Genomic DNA, 14,591 nt, shown 5'->3' with positions numbered 1-14,591 from the left:
GGGGAAGTTTTAGTCCAGTTCTAAAACCCACACTGTGAAGGACTAGACCAGGGGCAGTTTTAGTCCATCTCTAACACCCACACTGTGAAGGATTGGACCAGACCAGGGGCTGTGTGTGTAGTGGAGCAAGGTTAGTCAGACCACCAGCCAGCCAGATATTAGCTGTCCCTGCTGCAGGCTAATTCATTACTTCCACTTACATTGCCCCTATTCCACCTGAAACAGGAATCAGAGGGAAAAGAAGGATTGTGATTGAAAATAAAAACTATTATAAACTGCCAGCAAAGCACTGCAGTTGGTGCTGAGGAGTGTGGTTGGAATGAAATATTCTAGTTTTAGAAAATATAATTGTATTAGTTGATAGCCATATGACAGATGGGTGATGGGAGGTATTCTTGATCGAGGTAAAGGAATAAGGGTTGAGATTACATTTCCCCTTGAGTTTTAATAAAGTATCTATCTATATATCTGTCTGTCTGTCTGTCTGCAGAATAAGAAGTCAGACAACATTGGCAAGGCTGGGTTTAAACGTTAGTTTGTTTATTGTGTTCATGTATAATCACCTTGATTTAGGCTACAGCGCCAAGATTTAATATAGATCTTTTTTTTTTGTACAATAGTGCACTTTATCATAATATGTAGTTTAATTGTTTTTTATATTATTTTACAGTTGACAACAAGATACAAGGTACTGCCAGTAAACAGATGATAGCACACTTCCAGTACTTAACGTATATAAAAAGTCCTGAATCCAAACTGACACAACAAAAATAAAAATGATGTTTTACACATTTACATTTACAGCATCATCTTGGAATCATTATGCAATAAAACAATGGAATCAGTTGTGTTGTTTCGGTATCAAAAGCGGTTATTTTTCCTCATTTTATCACAAGGACAATGATGGAGGTTGTTTGTTTGGACAATAAAATAATCTCTTATGATATGACTGGAAAATAAACAAGTGCAGCGGATGCACGTTAGACCTAGTATATCATCGATAACCATTAAATATTTTCAAAATCAACATTATTCACAGTGTACAAAACATTAAAGACGCCTTCCTAATATTGAGTTGCAGCCCCCCTTTGGCTCCCAGAAAAGCCTCAATTCGTCGGGGCATGGACTCTACAAGGTGTCGAAAGCGTTCCACAGGGATGCTGGCCCATGTTGACTCCAATGCTTCCTACAGTTGTGTAAAGTTGTCTGGAAGTCCTTTGGGTGGTGGACCATTGTTGATACACACAGGAAACTGTTGAGCGTGAAAACCCAGCAAAGTTGCAGTTCTTGACACAAACCAGTGCGCCTAGCACCTACTACCATTCCCCGTTCAAAGGCACTTAAATATTTTGTCTTGCCCATTCACCCTCTGAATGGCACACATACACAATCCATGTCTGAATTGTCTCAAGGCTTAAAAATCCTTCTTTAACCTGTCTACTACCCTTCATCTACACTGCTTGAAGTGTATTTAACAAGTGGAATCAATAAGGGATCATTGCTTTCACATGGATTCACCTGGTCAGTCTAGGTCATGGAAAGAGCAGTTGTTCATAATGTTTTGTGCACTCAGTGTACAACAAAGCATTTTATTAGTGACAAGATGACAACATATAATTTTTACTCAGTGTATCAGGATAAATCATTTATGGACGTAACAAAAACAGCCCAGGTACAGTAATAGTCCTGGACTGGAACAAGCTCTGGGGTGAAGATTCCCTTAGGTACAGATCTAGGATCAGCTTCCCCTCCCTCAATCCTAACCTTAAACATTAGTGGGGGAAATGCAAAACTGACCCAAGCTCAGTGTCTGGGGGGACAACTGGAACAACAGAAAAAACTATGCTGTCATCATCATTAATGGACTCTTAAAGGGCACTAGACTAGATGTCTCCATAGGCGTAACCCTAAAGGAAAGTACTTCAATTAACATCCCATGCTTTTTCACAAACTGCGTTTGTGCATGCATGTGATACCAGGAGAAATACACTATCTGGATTTCAATGGAAAATGGGCCGTTTTCTCAACTCAGCAATATCTGTCACATAATAGTCATACAAGTAAAAAAGAAAATGTTAAACAATTCAGTTTCTCCCCAGGGCCGGCGTTGCTCCTGAGCTGTTTACAGAAACACATTATGCTATAGACAAACAGGAGGAGAAAAATAAAAACCGTCTGCCAGTCGATTCACATGTCATGGAGCATCATTCAGCATTTCAAGTAGTTTATCTTAAAAACCAGAGTCCTTCCTCATAAACATGTATATTCACGATGAACAGGAGAACAGAGCATCTCCGTGGTAACATACAAAACGCAGCAAAACTGTAAGCAGCATGTTTGTGGATATCAGATATCCATGAGTGGCATGTAGAATAGTAGCCTATATGTACTGAGTAACTGTCAGATAACTGAAACACGCTTGTATGAGTGTATTTGTTAGCAGAAGTTTCATTGCTTATTTTCTGTTCCTGGTGGGTTTATGAGGATTCTAGGGTTGCAAAATTGCAGTAACTTTCTTACAATTCCCAGGTTGTCCAGAAATTCCAGTTGGAATATTCCTGGAATCAGGAGTAATAAGGAAATATCAGGAATCGTCCAAACAGGATTTCTGGGGAATTTTGGGAAAGTTTATGGTATTTTGCAACCCTAGGGCATTCTAAAATTGAGTCTCATGGTTAGAAACCACCTTAAATACAATATCCATGTCTGTCTGTCTGTCTCTATCTCTTTGGTCTGTCGATGTCGTCGATGGCTGCCAGGAGTTTCTGCCGGGCCTTCTTGTTGATGTGAGAGCCCAGACACACGTTCACCAGGTTGGTCAGCTGCTTCATGGAGTACTCCTTGTGGGACAGACAGACGCACACATATTATGGACAGACAGCCTTCAGTCTCAGATAGTCTTTAGTCTCAGATAGTCTTCAGTCCCAGATAGTCTTTAGTCTAAGATAGTCTTCAGTCTAAGATAGTATTTAGTCTCAGATAGTCTTCAGTCTCAGATAGTCTTCAGTCTCAGATAGTCTTCAGTCTCAGATAGTCTTTAGTCTCAGATAGTCTTCAGTCTCAGATAGTCTTCAGTCTCAGATAGTCTTCAGTCTCAGATCATATTCGGTCTCAGATCATATTCGGTCTCAGATAGTCTTCAGTCTCAGATAGTCTTCAGTCCCAGATAGTATTTAGTCTCAGATAGTCTTCAGTCTCAGATAGTCTTCAGTCTCAGATAGTCTTCAGTCCCAGATAGTCTTTAGTCTCAGATAGTATTTAGTCTCAGATAGTCTTCAGTCTCAGATAGTCTTTAGTCTCAGATAGTCTTTAGTCTCAGATAGTCTTTAGTCTCAGATAGTCTTTAGTCTCAGATAGTCTTCAGTCTCAGATAGTCTTCAGTCTCAGATAGTCTTCAGTCTCAGATAGTCTTTAGTCTTACGTCACAGCTGGCTATTGTAACTGTGTTTAACTATTGCAGTTTTCAATGCACAAACCCAGGTTTGTGCTACACATTGTAGAATTAATGGAAGCACATTGAGCAGACTGAGTGAATAATTATTATGATAACTCCAAAGCTGCCTTGAGTGTTCCTCACCCTGTGGTTCTTGATAAACTGCTCCATGTCATTCTCTGTCAGGTAGTAGGCCTTGATGTAGGTCTCCACAAAGTCCTTGTCAGGGATGGGCCTCATGTCTGTCAGCTTCTCCAGCTTCATCAGGAACTGCTGGAAGTCCAGCTGCATCAGGGCCCGACCCTCGTTACTGCACTTCTTTACGTTACCATAGCTACAGGACGGAACAGGACAACACAAGTTGACTTTTTGTTGACTTTTTATTTCTGCCAGACAGTAGTTCAGAATAAGATACAGAAGTTGACTTTTTGTTGACAGAAGTTTCAGAATCCAGAGTTGTTTATTAGCGCCGTTCTAAAAACATGACATTTGTATCCTTGATGCCCAAGGCACAAGAATTAAAAACAAAAATGTCAAAGGAGAAAATATGAAATCGACAGAGTTAATAAATCTAATAACTCTTAATTCTGCTCAGACAGTTTTCTTCATGGCATCTTTTGTCTCAGACAGTTGAAGGGTTTGTTTTGTAAAAAAAAAAAAAAAGCCAACAAGTAAACATTTTATATTCATTGTTCACTTGATAACTTCACAAACTCTCTTCACAGCGTGTGGGGGTCTAGATTTGAGGGTCCTCAGTTGGAGTGCCCGTCACATCTGACTGTTCCGTTGTGTGTGTGTGTGTGTGTGTGTGTGTGTGTGTGTGTGTCTGTGTGTGTGTGTGTGTGTATCGTTGTGGAACCACGTCCACCAGATCAGTGGCTGCTGACATCCATATTTGTTCTGGTCCTGACAGAGCTGTTATTGCTTTCAGGTGAAGATAGATCCTGCCAGTCTACCTTTCTCTCCTCTCACTCTTTCTCTCTCCCCCTCTTTATCTCCTCCTCACCTCCCTACATCTATACCTCCCTCCCTTCCTTCATCCTTCTCTCTCTGAGGTTGTCAGAGTCCCCGGGGTGAGACAGTGAGTGGTGAGTCAGACTGTCAAGAGGCTCTATCTCCTCTCTGAGGAGTCCAGTTGGGAGTAGGAGACGAAGATACTGTAACAAACACAGCAAACAAGTCAGCGAGCAAGACAAACAGACAACGCCTGGCCACTCTATCATAGTGGAAGGAAGGAGGTGATAGGAGGCACAGTACCGTGACACTCAGGCTGCGTCCCAAATTGCACCATATTCCCTTTATAGTGCACTATATAGGGAATTACTATATAGTCATTTGGGACGCAGCCTCAGTCAGACCAGGAACTTGGGGATACAGAGGGAAGGGAATACCAGAGACTAGACTAATCTCAGTCTGGGATGGGCAGCTGAGAGGGAAAGACTGAGAGCTGAGAGAGGCAGACTCTTGTGAAGGAGCTCCATAGGTCTAATACTGATACACAGATCATGTCCATGATGATGTGTGAAGGAGAGAATGAAGAGGACCCTGTTCAGTTTATTACATGTTAGTTGTACACCTTTGGGCATCTTTTCCCAACCCCCCCCCCTTTAATGCCATGTCTCTCTGGTCTAAAGGGGATCTCACCTGGCCGTATCAAACTCTGCCAGCCAGTACTTCTATTTCACACATGCTTTCACACGCGCACACCCATGCGCACGCACGCACACACACACACGCACACGCACACACACCACTATGAATAATGCATTGTGCAGAGAAAGAAAGAAAGGGTAAAAGTGCTGATTTGAGGGGAAATGCATTAGTCCCTTTCAGGCCCCAAACCTTTGACTGACTAGCGAGGGAGATGGGGGTGGAGCAGGTGGTTATGGGAGCCATTTCGGATGTGCCAAGTGTTTAGAGGAGACTCAGGCCAGCCTTGTGTCAGACATGTTCCCTGTGGGGTCTCTTTAACAGAACGTATAACAGTCCTGGGATGATGTTGTGGTTGGGGAGAAGGAGGCACAGAGAGGACTGAAGAGGAGTTGTCTCAGGAGAATGTCTGAGAGAAAGCTGGAGAAAAGCTGGGAACACTCATGTCTTGAGTGCTTTTCTAGGCAATCAGCACGTTCCTTTGCGGTACTCTAATTTTTTTTATTTTGTATTTATGACAAGCAGATGTTCCATCAAGAGGATGTTTAAACCTTGAGAAGAAAAAAAAGAGTGGGGGAAAGTAAATAACTTTTCTTGATCGATGTTCTGGCTCGAAGCAGCTTGTGGTCGTACCTTACTGCGGGAGACGACAGGGGCTCCAATCCGGCCTTATTCAATAACTCACTTGAGGTATTCAGCCTATGACATGCGTACCAGCTGATATTTACGAGTGTACCCCGGGAGCAAGGAACGGGCCCCTCGACCAAAAAGACGAAAGACGTCAAAATAAGAGATGAACGAGGCAGCTAAAATGTCCACACCTCTCAAATCCACTGGCAGTAAATCCCTGTATTCCACAGGTACATATTAGCATATCCCTGAGTGATGAACTATCGCTATAAACTATAATTGAATGAGCAGTAGGTTTGTGTTCACAGATATACTTTTTCCTGCTGTGCTTATCATCAGATATTTGCTGGCATTACAACTAGTCAGCAGCTTTATGCTGCTCACATAAAAAGCATTTATAAAAAATAAAATAAAGTACCTGATTCTTATCTTTGAAATATACTATCACATAAACTGCAGGTGGGTACAGAGAGACATATTTACTATTTTGGAAAGTTTTTATTAATTGGAATAACATGACGCATCAGCCCCCACTCAGCCCCTTGATGAAGGCTGCAGTATATCTGCTGAAAAAGTGTTTTTATCTAGAAATCAATGAAAGTATTTTATAAGTCAAAGTAAGGATGTAGGAGCTGGTCCTCCATCGTCTGAAGCCTTCTGGCCTCTCTGGTGATTCCTGTTTTAATGTAGAATTCAGTCACTGTATTTTGTACATTCAAGTAAACAACTTACCCTTCCACCAGAGTCCTGTTGGCCAGACGGATGCAGTGTTCCCACAGGACGTTAGACACAGGCAGAGGGATCTGGACGTGTCTGGACACATCACCCAGCCTCTTGCTTAACTCCTCAAACTCCTGAGGAATAGAAAAACCATAACATTCAGTTCGTTTTTTTTATTAACATTTTTGGTCCACTGATAAATATATTACAAAGACATCATTGGGGGTTTCACGACTTCTCATTATGCCCAAAGTGTCATGTCTACTGAAGTCTAGGTAGCTATATTTTAAAGCAGAGATACTTTCATTAGTATTGTTGATTGTACTTTGTATTTTGTGTGTTGATGAGCTATCGGCCAGTTCTACAGCTGAGCTGGTGAATAACGTTAGTCGACATTCTCATCGACGGGGCTGTAGTGAAACAGGTTGAGAGCTTCAAGTTCCTTGGTGTCCACATCACCAACGAACTATCATGGTCCAAACACACCAAGACAGTCGTGAAGAGGGCACGACAAAGCCTATTCCCCCTCAGGAGACTGAAAAGATTTGGCATGGGTCCTCAGATCTTCAAAAGATTCTACAGCTGCACCATCGAGAGCATCCTGAATGGTTGCGTCACCGCCTGGTATGGCAACTGCTTGGCCTCTGACCGTAAGGCATTACAGAGGATAATGCGTACGGCCCAGTACATCACTGGGGCCAAGCTTCCTGCCATCCAGGACCTCTATACCAGGCGGTGTCAGAGGAAGGCCCTCAAAATTGTCAAAGACTCCAGCCACCCTAGTCATAGACTGTTCTCTCTGCTACCGCACGGCAAGCGGTACCGGAGTGCCCCCCCCCACCCCATCTTTTTACGCTGCTGCTACTCTTAATTATTTATGCATAGTCACTTTAACTCTACCCACATGTACATATTACTTCAACTACCTCAACTAGCCGGTGCCCCCGCACATTGACTCTGCACCGGTACCTCCCTGTATATATAGCCTCCCTACTGTTATTTTATTTTACTTCTGCTCTTTTTTTCTCAACACTTTTTTGTTTTATTCTACTTTTTTATTAAAAATAAATGCACTGTTGGTTAAGGGCTGTAAGTAAGCATTTCACTGTAATGTCTGCACCTGTTGTATTCGGCGCATGTGGCCATACAATTCGATTTGATTTGATTTGACATGCGCTCTCGTTAACACAGCTGAGCAGACATCCATGCAACCTTTCATCCCTCACATACTCCCCCTTGACATACAAGACAGCTGCTGGCTGCGCTACATTCCAACATGAGTAGCAGAGACACATCAGTCATGGACGTGTTGATTCAGCTGGTCAGGACTTTTTCTCTTTTATTTCATTTCACCCCAAAAAATATATGTTGCTTTTTAGACGGAAGCTACATGTACCACCGTGTTCTTACACCTTGTTTGTTGTTGATGCAAAAGCCCCAATAGTACAGACGGGGAGTCAGAAAACGGCCAGCGATCCTTCAAAATGTTTTTTTTCAATTAGAAATGAATGGAGGTAATTATGGTGAACGGTGTAGTGGTTCATGCTGGCAAACTGCACAACACCGTAAAGGGAAATTAAGGTAACACATTTTTCACTAAAGAGGTTGTACATGATAAGGTATTGCATCTAACTGGCATAATTCACCAGGAGAAATCATATGCATCAGAATTTCATCATACAGTCACAAATGTAAAAATAGGTTTCCTGAAAGTAAACAAGGACTGAATTGAATGTCTTTTCAAACAACAATTATGTGCCATCAAACGCTCACATTTTGAATAGCCTGGTTTGTAAATGAGACAATGTCAGTGCCCCTACAACAATTTCCAATCTAAATGCAAATATATGCCATTATTGGATCCTAATATTCAACACAAACTCATGAATACAACATTCTCCTACACGGTACATCATCTCCTATACAATACAACCCTGTATCAATAACTTGTTAATCATAAACCATACTATAGTGATGCATGGGTTGACTCATAACCCGCAGTCCCTGTGCTTATATCCACAGGGTGGGCGGGTTTAGGGTCATTAAATGTTGTGTGAATAAAGGGCGTGTGGATGAAGGGCGGGTTGAATATAGAGAAAACAATACCTTAAAAAAATCCATAAATGTATAATTATTGTGCAATTTATATCTATAGGCTACATTGAGGTTGTTCTTTCATTATTTTAGGCTATCTGGCATAAGTGCGTAAGCCTAAACTTTAAGGCCCAACTGTACGTGCACCGAATAACCTACACGCCAACCGCCAAATGCTTTTAGGAACGGGCAGAAAAAGATTACATCGATCCACGGAGGAAGAAAGGTCAGAGTTTAATTCAAAAAGACAAAAGAAAAGCTGTGAAAGGAGAGTTGTAGATAAAGAGAAGGGAGGGACAGAAAAGTCACGTTTGGGAAAGATTTGGCGAAGTGGTAAAAGAGGATGATAGCAGTGAATGTCGTGTGATGATTGTGAAGCTCTGTACACATTTTACAGTCACAAGATGAAGACTTCAAATAGGCCTATGGCACATCAAGGGAACTGTAGCCTACTGTTCAGATGGGTTAAATGGAAACTGAAATCTGGACACAGACTGTAGGTCTATAACCTCTCACATAGCCTTAATATTAACTCCTGCATTTCTTGCAGTAAAATTATTTATTTATTTCAGATCTTGAGAGAATGTGAATGTGCAGTTAGGGACCGTCTGTAGAGGTGCTATCTTTATCAGCATCATAAAAGCTGATAGCACTTCAACCATATAAAATATGCATCCAAGCCAAACTGAAATCATATCAGAAACATGTTGGGTCGTTTTCACAGCTTTCTATTTCCTTACAACCGGTCAAACTGATGTCTTTCGGACATTATTCTGGTGAGCAAGGGTTTACTTAGTCTTCTGGGGCAACACATAATGACAGAAGAGAAGCTGCATGTATCTAATTATAGACAAGTTGACTAACAAATAGCCTACCAAAATGTCGGAAATTATAAGCAGAAACATTTAAATCAGGCAAAATCAATTCTGCACCCCCTGTCCAAAAATTGTTCCGCCGTCTGTGACTGTAGCCTACAGCACATTTTCTATATTAGCGGGTGAGGGTTGGGTGCAGGCCTCAGATTTTCACTTTATCACATATAGTCGGGCGGTTGTGGATGGGTTATTAGCAATTGCGGGCGGGCGAACAAACAGCTGACCTGCACACCTCTACCATACTCAGAAAAAGATTGGATGAGCAGCATACATTTCAACCTGACAGTTACTCTCAGTGAAATAGAAATAGTAATACTTTTCTACCTAATAACTTGTTGAAAGACATGGCAATATGTTTAAATCAAGCCAGTGAGGCAGACACTTTTCCTCTGACTATTTGGCTTAAACAAAATGAGTTTGGCTTAAAGCAGCTTAATAATGCTCACAGAGAGCCGTCTTCCAGCTTGCCGATCCATGGATCCAGAAAGGTGAGCCTGAGTTGTTCATTAGAATTGGAGGATGTGCGGTGGTTTGCTCGACGTGGTTCAGGATTTAAAGCTATGGCTGATCAGACAGACATGTTTATGCATATTTGGGGGATTCTCTTGGCTTCTGGCTCGCAAATAAGGACCACGGTCACGCTTCCACTGCAAAACCCCCATCTGTTCCTCAACACTAGAGCCCTCTCTCTCCGTATGCTCCGGCTTCATGCTCATCATGCCACGCTGAGCCACACGTCCCCATTCAAAATGTATGATGGGATAAGTGGAAGGAATGAATAACGATTTGATACTCATTTGGGAAGAGAACTTTAAGCCTGGAGATAGTTACAGCAGGGGACCTAAGAAACTCACCTTTCCTTAACAAACCTCAAACTTCGCTTCCTGAATCTGCATTAAACTCCCCAAACTTCTTCCATTATATGAATTATTCAAACCCTAACTGGCAAATAATTGATATCGGAAGACCTCTAGGAGTGATTAGGAGAATAAGAAGAGGAAACTTTAAACAAAGATCTTGACATGTTGAAAGAGATGAAAAGTCGATGACCTTGTGCTTCCGGAATCACCTGAAAATTTGGTTTAAAAAATAATCCATATTTGAAAGATCTCACTGCATTTCAAATACATTTCCAATAGACAGTATCAAATGAGAGGTGTCATCTTTAGTTCCTATCCAGGGAGCCTCACTGAAGAAAAAAATTGTTTCGCCATTGCAACTACAAAAAGTATTTGGGATATTTTTCTTCCTGCAGTGCATTTGAATGTTCATAGGGGGAATAGGAGAGAGATGGCCATGTTAGGGGGATGTGTGGTGACTAGCTGGTTTCCCATGAGATACTGTAAGTGTGCTCTACTGTGGGATTCATAAGAACAGCACTTAACCTGAACTACTGTGGTATAGACACACAGCTGTCCAACTGGGCAACCTGCCCGTGTACTGCAGACAAACAAACACATTGAAATAGTAGTACCAATCCATTTTCAAGATGCTACAAAATAGTCATGTGGTCTAGCTTAACTAAAATACACAGTGAGGGAAAAAAAGTATTTGATCCCCTGCTGACTTTGTACGTTTGCCCACTGACAAAGACATGATCAGTCTATAATTTTAATGGTAGGTTTATTTGAACAGTGAGAGACAGAATAACAACAAAAAAATCCAGAAAAACGCATGTCAAAAATGTTATGAATTGATTTCCATTTTAATGAGGGAAATAAGTATTTGACCCCTCTGCAAAACATGACTTAGTACTCCAGGACCTTAATGTGCTTCTTCTGGAGCCACTCCTTTGTTGCCTTGGCCGTGTGTTTTGGGTCATTGTCATGCTGGAATACCCATCACAACCCATTTTCAATGCCCTGGCTGAGGGAAGGAGGTTCTCACCCAAGATTTGACGGTACATGGCCCCGTCCATCGTCCCTTTGATGCAGTGAAGTTGTCCTGTCCCCTTAGCAGAAAAACACACCCAAAGCATAATGTTTCCACCTCCATGTTTGACGGTGGGGATGGTGTTCTTGGGGTCATAGGCAGCATTCCTCCTCCTCCAAACACGGCGAGTTGAGTTGATGCCAAAGAGCTCCATTTTGGTCTCATCTGACCACAACACTTTCACCCAGTTCTCCTCTGAATCATTCAGATGTTCATTGGCAAACTTCAGACGGCCCTGTATATGTGATTTATTGAGCAGGGGGACCTTGCGTCGCTGCAGGATTTCAGTCCTTCACGGCGTAGTGTGTTACCAATTGTTTTCTTGGTGACTATGGTCCCAGCTGCCTTGAGATCATTGACAAGATCCTCCCGTGTAGTTCTGGGCTGATTCCTCACCGTTCTCATGATCATTGCAACTCCACGAGGTGAGATCTTGCATGGAGCCCCAGGCAGAGGGAGATTGACAGTTATTTTGTGTTTCTTCCATTTGCGAATAATCACACCAACTGTTGTCACCTTCTCACCAAGCTGCTTGGCGATGGTCTTGTAGCCCATTCCAGCCTTGTGTAGGTCTACAATCTTGTCCCTGACATCCTTGGAGAGCTCTTTGGTCTTGGCCATGGTGGAGAGTTTGGAATCTGATTGATTGATTGCTTCTGTGGACAGGTGTCTTTTATACAGGTAACAAACTGAGATTAGGAGCACTCCCTTTAAGAGTGTGCTCCTAATCACAGCTCGTTACCTGTAAAAAAGACACCTGGGAGCCAGAAATCTTTCTGATTGAGAGGGGGTCAAATACTTATTTCCCTCATTAAAATGCAAATCAATTTATAACATTTTTGACATGCTTTTTTCTGGATTTTTTTGTTGTTATTCTGTCTCTCACTGTTCAAATAAACCTACCATTAAAAATTATAGACTGATAATTTCTTTGTCAGTGGGCAAACGTACAAAATCAGCAGGGGATCAAATACTTTTTTCCCTCACAGTATGTGGACACCCCTTCAAATGAGAGGATTTGGCTATTTCAGCCACAAACGTTGCTGACTGGTGTATAAATTCGAGCACACAGCCATGCAATCTCCATAGACAAAAAATGGCAGTAGCCCGGACTGAAGAGCTCAGTGACATTCAACGTGGCACTGTCATAGGATGCCACCTTTCCAACAAGTCAGTTCATCAAATCTCTGCCCTGCTAGAGCTGCCCCTGTCAACTGTAAATGTTGTTATTGTGAAGTGGAAACGTCTAAGAGCAACAACGACTCAGCCGCGAAGTGGTAGGCCACAAAGCTCACAGAACGGGACCGCCGAGTGCAGAAGCGCGAAGCACGTAAAAATCGTCTGCAACACTCACTACCGAGTTCCAAACTGCCTCTGGAAGCAACGTCAGCACAATAACTGCTTCATGAAATGGGTTTCCATGGCCGAGCAGCCTAAGATCACCATGTGCAATTCGAAGCGTCGGCTGGAGTGGTGTAAAGCTCGCCACCATTGAACTCTGGAGCAGTGGAAACATGTTCTATAATATAATAATATAATATGCCATTTAGCAGACGCTTTTATCCAAAGCGACTTACAGTCATGCGTGCATACATTTTTTTGTGTATGGGTGGTCCCGGGGATCGAACCCACTACCTTGGCGTTACAAGCGCCGTGCTCTACCAATTGAGCTACAGAGGACCACAGTGATGAATCACGCTTCACCATCTGGCAGTCCGATGGACGAATCTGGGTTTGGCGGATGCCAGGAGAACGCAACCTGCCCGAATGCATAGTGCCAGCTTTAAAGTTTGGTGGAGGAGGAATAATGGTCTGGGGCTGTTTTAAAATGGTTCGGGCTAGGCCCCTTAGTTCCAGTGTAGGGAAATCTTAACGCTACAGCACACAATGACATTCTAGACGATTCCAACTTTGTGGCAACAGTTTGGCGAAGGCCCTTTCTTGTTTCAGCATGGCAATGCCCCTAAGCACAAAGCGAGGTCCATACAGAAATGGTTTGTCAAGATCGGTGTGGAAGAACTTGACTGGCCCGCACAGAGCCCTGACCTCAACCCCATCAAACACCTTTGGGATTAATTGGAACGCCTACTGCGAGCCAGGCCTAATAGCCCAACATCAGTGCCCGACCTCACTAATGCTCTCCAGTGATGTACTGGAAGCAAGTCCCTGCAGCAATGTTCCAACATCTAGTGGAAAGCCTTCCCAGAAGAGTTGAGGCTGTTATGGCAGCAAACGGGGGACCAACTGGATATTAATGCCGGAGAAGATGGCTGCCGTTTTACAGCCCTCTAACCAATTGTACTATTATGTGTGTTTTTTCGCGTTATTTGTAATTTATTCTGTACATAATGTTTCTGCCATCGTCTCTTATAACCAAAAAGAGCTTCTGGATATCAGGACAGCAATTACTCACCTCGTATTGGACTAATATTTTTTCTTCAACGAGGCTGCCGCAAAGGATATCCTACAGACACCCGACAAGGCCCAAATCCCCGTCATTCGCAGGAGAAAGAGACGGAGATATCGTGGACGTAGGTCGGGATGCCTCGTAAGGATCCGACGGCGAGCGAGTAAACTGCCTCTTCCATCAATCTTATTAGCCAATCTTCAATCATTAGATGAACTACGATTACGCTTATCCTACCAACGGGACATAAAAAACTGTAATATCTTATGTTTCACTGAGTCGTGCCTGAACGACGACATGGACAACATACAGCTAGCGGGCTATACGCTACATCGGCAGGATAGTACGGCTGACTCCGGTAAGACAAGGGGTGGCTGTCTGTGTATATTTGTAAACAACAGCTGGTGCACAAAATCAAATACTAAGGAAGTCTCTAGGTTTTGCTCGCATGAGGTAGAGTACCTTATGATAAGCTGTAGACCACACTATTTACCGAGAGAGTTTTCATCTATATTTTTCATAGCTGTCTATTTACCACCACAAACCAATGCTGGCATTAAGATTGCACTCAATGAGCTGGCCATAACTAAACAGGAAAACGCTCATCCAGAGGCAGCGCTCCTAGTGGCCGGGGACTTTAATGCAGGGAAACTTAAATCCGTTCTAACTAATTTCTACCAGCATGTTAAATGTGCAACCAGAGGGAAAAAGAACTCTAGACCACCTTTACTCCACACACAGAGACGCATACAAAGCTCTCCCTCGTCCTCCATTTGGCAAATCTGACCATAACTCTATCCTCCTGACTCCTGCTTATAAGCAAAAACTAAAGCAGGAAGCACCAGTGACT

The 14,591-nt window shown here is 42.7% G+C and overlaps 1 protein-coding gene across 1 annotated transcript in view; it reads right to left on the bottom strand.

The window, feature by feature from the left end:
* Positions 1-520: 520 nt before the first annotated feature.
* LOC311124834 (syndetin-like) overlaps positions 521-14,591 on the bottom strand; it is a 287,319-nt gene continuing 273,248 nt past the window's right edge. The window contains exons 26-28 of the mRNA XM_084158339.1: positions 6,446-6,567; positions 3,578-3,767; positions 521-2,840 (exon numbers count right to left, since the gene is read on the bottom strand). Of these exons, the coding sequence (XP_084014465.1) occupies positions 2,721-2,840; positions 3,578-3,767; positions 6,446-6,567 (432 nt within the window). The 3' untranslated portion in view covers positions 521-2,720. The remainder of the gene's footprint in view (positions 2,841-3,577; positions 3,768-6,445; positions 6,568-14,591) is intronic.

Source organism: Coregonus lavaretus (genome assembly GCF_964263955.1).
Source record: "Coregonus lavaretus genome assembly, chromosome: 3".
In the NCBI taxonomy this organism is placed as follows: Eukaryota; Metazoa; Chordata; class Actinopteri; order Salmoniformes; family Salmonidae; genus Coregonus; species Coregonus lavaretus.
This window is presented reverse-complemented; position numbering and strand designations above follow the sequence as displayed.